We start from the raw sequence: 8,703 nt of genomic DNA, 5'->3' as shown, positions 1-8,703 counted from the left end.
CTTACTTCCACATTTCTTTCCAACAGGCCTGTTCCTAATGTTGCACCTCTTAGGGACAGTAATGGCAGTGGCAGGGTTGATCTTAGCCTGTTTGGCCAATGGTGACAAGAGCACAGCACAAAGACATCTTGGAGAGGTTCTAAGCAAAGCAGAAACCCTAGCACAACATGCTGGTGGCACTTTTGCCCTTACATCTTTTGTTGCACCCAAACAAGGACTTAAGCTTGCAGCTGCTGACCCTATTGGTGTCCTTCCACACTCTCCAGCACTCTCTACATTCTTATAATTATTTGATGTTAATAACAACACCATCAATGTCACAATTGTAGCTCTACTAATCATTGATGACTCCATAATTTCAATATATAGTATATAGCTTAGTTTGATATTAGTACATTGAATTGAGGCTTAGGAGAAGCATGTATATATAGTGTAGTTAAAGGGTTTAAATGGGGCCTAATTTTGCACTAGTGGGGTGGTTGTGATTTTTGAATATATGATATTCAACATATATAATCATAAAGTCCATTGCTATCTTAGCTAGAATGTTCACACAATGAGCAATTCAGCATATCTTAGCTTATAGAGTGTGATATATAGATTGCATCAAATAAAGACAAGGTATTGAATTTTGTTTCATAAGAAAAAAGTTGCTTTAAACCACCCCTCCTCATGTCTAGCACAAAAAATTTGATAGCGATGATAAAAGAAAAAATAAAAAAATAATGTGTTACTCAGGGACGGAGTTAGAGTAATTTTTAGGAGGGGCCAACATAAAAGTATAATTTTAGAAGAAAAAAAAATTAAAATTAAAGGAGGCTAATATAAAAATTAATGATTTTTATACATTAAAATTTTTAATTTGGGAGGCCATTGCCTCCCTTATCCAACACTTGCCTCCGTCCCTAATGTTGATGTTACTGTTCAGTATCTCTATATTATTTTTATCAGAAAAGATATAAAATATATTAATTTAGTGTTTTAAGACATAATATCTTTATTTATATTTTACTTGTCAAACACGATTTTATATTTCTGTATTTATATTTCAGTGTCTTCTGTTTATAAACGAACACAGCCTAATAGACACAACAAAAAATTTTCCTTTTTTTCTTCAGATATCCTCCCTAACTTTCTAAATCCCTTCAAGGTTTTACCACTTATACTAATATCAATTACCTAAGATGTCTCATTCTATTAGGAAGATTTAGAACTTAGAGAGGTGTAGATGTAATGAAAATACTAGGGTGAGCACGGTCGGATTGGTTCGGGTTTAAGGTGAAATTAGAATCGAACCAATTGAATTATAATTGGTTTAGTTTGGTTTGGATTTATATTTTTGTGTGTATATATCCGAACCAAAGCAAACCGATTAAAAATGAATTGGTTTGGTTCGAGTAATTGGGTATCCGATAAAACAGAAATTTATAAAAAAAAAAACGAAATTTTTATCTTAAAAATTATGTAAGTACAATAAACATGTAAAATCAATAGAAAAAAATTCAAGCATGTTAAACACTAAATATATTAAAAACTAAACATATTAAACATAAAATACATTAAACACTAAACACATTAAAAGTTAAATATAAAAGTGCAATAGAATGAAACTCAAAATCATTAAAAGGCATATATATTTTAATTTTTTTATTTAATTAATACATGGTCGGGTCTACGGGTTGGTTCGAATTTTACACTCCCAAAATCGATACCTGAACCAATTACTATAAAGAGCCATTGATTTGGTTCAGATCAGATCCAATTACCCGTTGGTTCTAGAATCAATTTAATTAATTCGGTTCGAATTCGAATGAGTAATCGAATACCCGCTACCCGTACTCACCCTAGAAAATACCTAATGTGAACATGGGAAAAGAAGTTGGCAAGGCTAAAACTTTGATGCACTGTTGGTAGCCTCATAATTTGCTCCACTATGCATGCTTAGCATATAAAACAAGTACACGTGGTTTTGTTTGCATGAGTGACTCACTATGCTAAGGGTAGAAACAAAAAAAGATCAACAAAATTTATTGGTGAAGCTATGCTTTTTTTTAATCTTTTGTTACATTTTTTAGTGCTCTATGCCATTGATTGCATTGGAAGCAATTAGGTGGTATAGGAGACAATAATAATGATGTTTTTTGCATTGTTGTTTCTAAATTATGATATTTGATTGGGATTGAATTAAAGAACTCATATTGCTTGGAAATTTCAATAGTGCAATTTTGTCATAAGCCAAATAAGATCATTAATTTGAAATTAATTGGCTTAGAGGTTGATTATAACACATTTCAATCTTAATTGAAATTCAATATTTTTTATTTTTCACAAAAAAAAAAACACTTATTTAATTAAAAAAGTAATATGATATAGATTGCATTTAAACATTTTGCAATAATTCAATATTTCAATCCAACAAGGTATTTCAAAAATAAAAAAAAATCAAAATTAATTGCATAAACTCCTAGCAACGTCCATACTTTCTTTTCTTTAACAGAAAATGAATATAATAGTCAAAATATTAATATATAATTCAACAATTGAAAGGCTAATATACATTCTATAACAATTACTAAATGATATTCTCTCCTCCACCCCCCTCTTTTTTTAATTATTATTTTGGTTGCTGATTTGTCACAATTTCATCTCAGTTGCCAAAAACATTATATTCGATGATTTTATTTTATCATTCAAGTTGCTTGTTGCTTAGGTAGCGTTTGTTTTGCGGTATTGAGATAGAGACAGAGAGATTGTGACTCAGTATCATGTTTGTTAGTTCAATACCTCCAATACCTCCAAAAAATAGGGAAACAGGGGACTAAAATTTTTAGAAATGGAGATTGAAAATTTAATAACATTTTATACCTAAAATATCCACATTTCAATTAATTAATTCCAATTTTACTCTTTATACAAATTAAATTAGAGTTTCATTATTGTTTCAATTTCTGTCTCCCACTTTACACCAAAAAAAAAATACTAAAATTTATTTTAATCTCTGTCTCTTAGTCTTAGTCTTTCTGTCTCTGTCTCTCCATCAAACACTACCTTATAGATTTAGAACTCTTCATAGGTGCTATCTTGGTAGGTGAAGAATGATAATTGATGTAGGTACTTATGATGGAGTCATTGCATCATTCTAATTTAGTTACAAAATATTATGCATGATTCATTTAATATTTTTCATTAAATGAAATATGAACTTCACTTAAACAAGATTAAGTTAATATAATATGATATCTCACTTCATATATGTAAAAAAAAATAGCTCATTGGCTCTTTTAATTTGCATGATAATATATTACAAATCAAAAAACATTATTCAAATTAGGGTATGAGTAGACACAACACTTCAAAGATTTGATTCAGTTAGTGAAACAAAATATTAAATCCTCAAAATGATAACTATGGTTTGGATTAAAGATACAAGATAGAATTATAGAAATCTTCCCTCAACTATTTCATATTTGGGGGTTTCAATAATCTTGAAACCAATAGGGAGCTAATCCTATCTAATTGAGAAACAACCTAGGTTGTCATAACAATGGTTATTTACAAAAGAAGGGAGAACAAAATCAACTATGGAAGTTGTGCATTCGGCTTGCGTTTTCGTTTTCTATTTTTATTTTTAATATTTTCTGCTTTTAGAATTTTGTGAAGAAAAAAGAGAAAACAAGAGGTGAAAACAGAAAACAATCATTTTTTTTCCTTCACAAAATCCTGAAAACAGGAAACATTAGAAATAAAAATAAAAAATGAAAACACAAACTAAACGAATGAATGTTTGCTAGCTAGAAAGGACTAACAATATGAGCCAATTTCAACATGAATTCGGGTACGAGGCGTCTCCTTGGAGGAGCCAAGGCATCTTTGGCGCGCGCATCAGGATCGTTAGCATGAATGTAGCTGACTAGATCTTCGAACATAGCATCCGTGCCACCTCTCATCGGATCCTGAAAGGTACAGATCAGAAGTAGATCACATAAATGGTTGTCTTGGAAACTGAAGGTAAATACTTGGCAAAGCTTGTCTATGAAAATGCCGAAAGGTGGACTCGACCAGTCAGTTACCTGAAGAAACACATCTGTATGAGTCTTCCCTTCATAGAGAATTGCTTCAGCTTTGACTCCAAGTTTTTTAAGAGTTTCAGCAAATGATGTACTGTGAAAAACAATAGCAAATTCAGAAAGAAAATACTCAATTTCATAACTCAAAAGAAGCAAACAAGTAGTGATTAAGGGTGTGTATGGATCATCTTATTTTGCCCGAAAATCAATTTTTAGCTTTTTCTTTTAAATGAGCTTCATACAGAATTACAATTCTTTTAATTCGATCGAATTAGTCCGTTATCAAACATAATAAAGAGTTGTAACATATAGCATATCCCGCAAATTCGATGGTCGCCGTTGAATTTGTATGTCTCTAATAGCTCGCAAACTTAAAACACCTCTTGAAAAAGGCTCAAGCTCAAACCTGGCATCTGATGGTATCGAATAATCTCCAGTGCCATGAAAAAGAACAATAGGAGGTAGCAGAGAAACAGCATTTGCCATGTTTGGATCTTGAACCATTACTTCTGGTGAAAAGCGTCGTAGGCCTTCCTCTCCTTCCATTATGCTGCAATATAAAAGGCATCATCTGAATCTCTAACATAACAAAAGCAGAGGGGTTCATGTTAAACATTTTAACACACTTGAAAACTAATTAAGTACATACCTTAAAAATATGGATCGATAAAGACCTCTGTTATGGAAATGATCTACCAGATTAAACACATTATACCTGTTTAGATGTAGAAAATAAAAAATAAACAAAAAAGATAAATGATGCAAATCTTAGTACTGAATTTGTTGAAGATCATGGCGTTTAAGCAGAGGGAAGGAAGAAAGGACTGAATAAGACAATGAATAATATGAAGCCAACAATGATTCGACATAGTGTGCTGTGTTGATGAATGACAAACACTAATCTTTGTTTATAATAATGATTTTATAAAAGTACATACCCGCCGGACAATCCAAAATAAGCCTTAATCCGAGAAAGACTCCAGGAAATACCCTCTTCTTTGGCGGCCTCTTTGATTGCCTGCTCCACAATCGCACATGCGGCAATATGCGCCCCAGCTGATTGCCCCATTAGGTAAATTCTATACAGAAAAAGAGCCATGAAAAATGCATTTAACCATTTATGCCATTAGGTAAATTATATAGCATAAAGCATACAACTCGCTAAGGAGAAGTGCCTCAACCCTCAAGAGTTGCCGGAACCAATCCAGTGACTTTGACTAATGAACGAACTTTGGAATTTAAGATATTTATCACTAACCTGCTAGGGTCACCACCATATTCTGCAATGTGATTGCACACAAATGAGATTCCTTCGGAAGCATCGGCTAGCATATCGCTCATGGTTCCCTGAGGAAAATTTCTGCAAGTAAAACGATATATGTAACAGTGAAACAGGAAGAATGAAGAAAGCAAGCATGATGTTGTGTTAAGGTGTAACATAGTTTCTCCAAAAAGAAGAACAATAGAGTTCACACAGAATTCAGGAACCATTACAAGCATATAACTAATTTCCGGAAAGGCCAATTATTTTCATCATAATGAATAACACACAATGTTCTACAATTAATACCAAGTTATAGCAGGTCCTACAGAATCTTGGTATATCATGAAAAAACTATTGAATCATTGGATAATGTATGATAAATTAGTAGCCATTAAAGCAACTGCATTACTGGAAAAGAAAAAAGAAATGGAAAAGAAGGAGATAACTTCGAAAGATTAATCCATCACCTGTAATCAATGCATGCCACAATGATATCTCTCTCTGATAACTGTTTTCCTAGAAGAGAACCCCATGCTTTGTAGCTGCAAAAGTACAAGAACATCAAAACTTGAAAGAAACGAGTTGGTGTATATAACAATTTAAACACATGAACCCTTCCAAAAAGAAACCATAAAATTAGTAGAATTCAATAACTTAGAGATTAAACAGTTTAGCCAATATTTAAATGAAGCATGAACATCACATACCCAATAATCCAGGCTCCACCAGTAATAAATGCGACAACTGGTTTTGGACCATTGCTATTTTTTGGTAAATACAAGTCAAGCCTGTAAAAGATAATAAAAATAATTAATAAAAGTTACATCACTTAGAAAAAACACTTATGCTCCAATGATGATCATTATGAGAGATACTAATGCATTCAAACAAGAATCTGAACATATATATATATATATATTACTGAATTTAAACCTTGAATAACTCCTGGGAAAATCATAACTGCATAACAACCAAGTGCAAGGAATTGTATGATCCATTTGTAGCCTATCCTGAATAAAAATAGCAAATCAGAATGCATCGAAAACTTGTTATTTTAAAATATCCATGTCAAACAAACAAACAAACATTACAAAATATAGGTAATTAGTTAAACTCTCAAGTCTCAACCTAGCATTTTAACCATTACTTGTTAGCTATCAATTCACAATATTATAATTCCTAACAAGTATGAACTACTAAGTCAATGGAACTGCACAATAATCACTCATTCTAAGCAGAACCTGTGAAGTGTGAACTTATGAATACCATAACCTACTGAAAATAAGCGAACAAGACAAAAACCAATCATGCAAATTATAAAAAGTTTATAACGCTAATCAATACTCTAGTTCTGCCTTGGTACTCCATATGATAATACAAGCCTCGAAAACTTATGCTTATGGAAATCTCACAGTTCCAAATCTCAGTTTTCCTGCATATATGCTTCCAAGTATACAAACTCCCAAATCATGGAGACAAAATGCTTAAACATCATGCCAATTTTCCTTTTTCTTTTTTGATTTTTTGTTCAACACATGGACACAAATCCACTAGATCAATTCATTGACATGGACACACATTTAGTGATATAATTCCATACCCTTTAGATAGCAATTGCAACATATAACAGAGAAACAAGCACAATGGCTTTTCTCACCAAGGGAAACCTATCTACATCAATCAAACGTCACCATCACCACATCCTATCATTAACAATGCCAACCAACAAACCATTAAAATCTTAAATCCCTTTCAATCATTGGACTTAAGATGTTTATAGTTCCACATATGACCAACAGGATCAGCTACTATATCATTTTTTCTTTCAAATTATCGCCATTTCTTCAACTCATAAACCACATCCATAGACAATTCATCAAAATTCAAGTCCTTTTCAATGCAAATTCTACATATAACCAAACAAAAACACACACAAACAAAACAATAGATTAGATTAAGATTTGAGAATCATACCCAAGGTATGCCAGCATCGTCAAGAAAAGCCTTGTCAATAGAAATGTTTCAGATGCAACATGCCTAACTTCCTCACCAATTGAAGAAGACGAAAACTTTCTACCACCACCACCACCACCGCGACGATCACCATCGACGGTTCTGATTTCATTTCCATTTCCCTTGCCATTGCCACCACCACCACCATCGGAGATCGAAGGAAACGAATCCTCACTCGCATTGCGCCTTCTCCTCTTCTGACCACCGTTGTTGAAGCTCGACGCCTTTGGAATGTTTGGCTTGGAGGGCATAACGGTCTTTACGTTGGTGACGTCATCTAAAGAAGAAGAAGAAGATGCTGATGAAGAACGTTGAAGGAGCCTTGCAGAAGCGTCATCGGTTTCAATTCCTTTCACCACCATTATTGTTGTTGCATTAACAGATGAAGAAGAAGAAGAAGAAGAAGAATGAGTGCGACTTGGAATTGAAGAAATGGAAAATGGAGGTGAATGATCCAAAGCAATTGCACCCCTTTTGTTCTTCATAGATATCGGAAGAAGCGTCTTAGATGCCATTTTTATTTTTTTGGCTTTGTCTTTTCTATTTTTGGAGGGTTTATTTTTTGAAATTTTGTTTGGTTCGATTTGGGAATAATAATAATAATAATAATTTAAAAAGAAGGGTTTTTACTTTTTTAGTCACCAAAAAACAGAGAATATGGAATTTTGAGGATAAGAGGAAGTTGGGACAACTGTTAATTGGGACAGTTGGGTTGTGAAATTGAGAGAGAAATTTTAGGGTTCTGGGAAATTGGGGATTCAGAAGAATGAAGAAGGAAGAAGAAGGTGCTTACTTTGTTGATTGGATTTCATAGCTGCAAATGTGGGGTCCACTTAAGTTTTTGAGTAAAAGACAACTGTAACAGATAACTACCAATTTTTGAGCTCTAATTTTTTTTGAATTATTCTTCACATACAAGTTATTTACACATACAAGTTTATACAAGTCATTTATATTATATTATTTAAAAATTTTTGGTGTATATGTATTGATAAGTTTTGTATAATTCAAAATTCTTCTTTTTCTTTCTTGCATTATAAAAATGAATTTTATTAAGTTAGGGTTAACTTATATAAACTTGTATGTCAAAAAGACTTGTATGTGTAGCAAGTCTCATTTTTTTAGGATAAAATATATTTTTTGTCCTAAAATTTTAAAAAAAAATTTAAAAATATTTTTAAATTTTATTTTATTTCAATTTTGTCTCAAAAGTTTTTTATTTGCATCAAATATACTCCTACTGGCTAAATTTTTTAAAAAATTAAGACTAATCTAACAATAATGCATGAAAATTATGCTTGATTTACTTGTGTTGAGGGTTGTTCTTATGAAATTGTTGTTGAATTGGTCTTAAATTTT

At 32.2% G+C, this 8,703-nt stretch overlaps 2 protein-coding genes across 2 annotated transcripts in view; both read right to left on the bottom strand.

Moving 5' to 3' along the window:
• LOC107627256 overlaps positions 1-417 on the bottom strand; it is a 2,856-nt gene extending 2,439 nt beyond the window's left edge. Inside the window, exon 1 of the mRNA XM_016330135.2 lies at positions 6-417. Within this exon, the coding sequence (XP_016185621.1) occupies positions 6-354 (349 nt within the window). The 5' untranslated portion in view covers positions 355-417. The remainder of the gene's footprint in view (positions 1-5) is intronic.
• LOC107627340 (probable isoprenylcysteine alpha-carbonyl methylesterase ICMEL1) overlaps positions 3,370-8,703 on the bottom strand; it is a 12,675-nt gene continuing 7,341 nt past the window's right edge. The window contains exons 2-9 of the mRNA XM_021112105.1: positions 6,039-6,119; positions 5,799-5,873; positions 5,326-5,427; positions 5,006-5,146; positions 4,717-4,782; positions 4,474-4,617; positions 4,071-4,161; positions 3,370-3,953 (exon numbers count right to left, since the gene is read on the bottom strand). Of these exons, the coding sequence (XP_020967764.1) occupies positions 3,792-3,953; positions 4,071-4,161; positions 4,474-4,617; positions 4,717-4,782; positions 5,006-5,146; positions 5,326-5,427; positions 5,799-5,873; positions 6,039-6,119 (862 nt within the window). The 3' untranslated portion in view covers positions 3,370-3,791. The remainder of the gene's footprint in view (positions 3,954-4,070; positions 4,162-4,473; positions 4,618-4,716; positions 4,783-5,005; positions 5,147-5,325; positions 5,428-5,798; positions 5,874-6,038; positions 6,120-8,703) is intronic.

The sequence above is a fragment of the Arachis ipaensis genome, chromosome B01, assembly GCF_000816755.2.
Source record: "Arachis ipaensis cultivar K30076 chromosome B01, Araip1.1, whole genome shotgun sequence".
In the NCBI taxonomy this organism is placed as follows: domain Eukaryota; kingdom Viridiplantae; phylum Streptophyta; class Magnoliopsida; order Fabales; family Fabaceae; genus Arachis; species Arachis ipaensis.
Note: the sequence above shows the minus strand (reverse complement) of the source record. Positions and strands in the feature narration are given on the sequence as shown.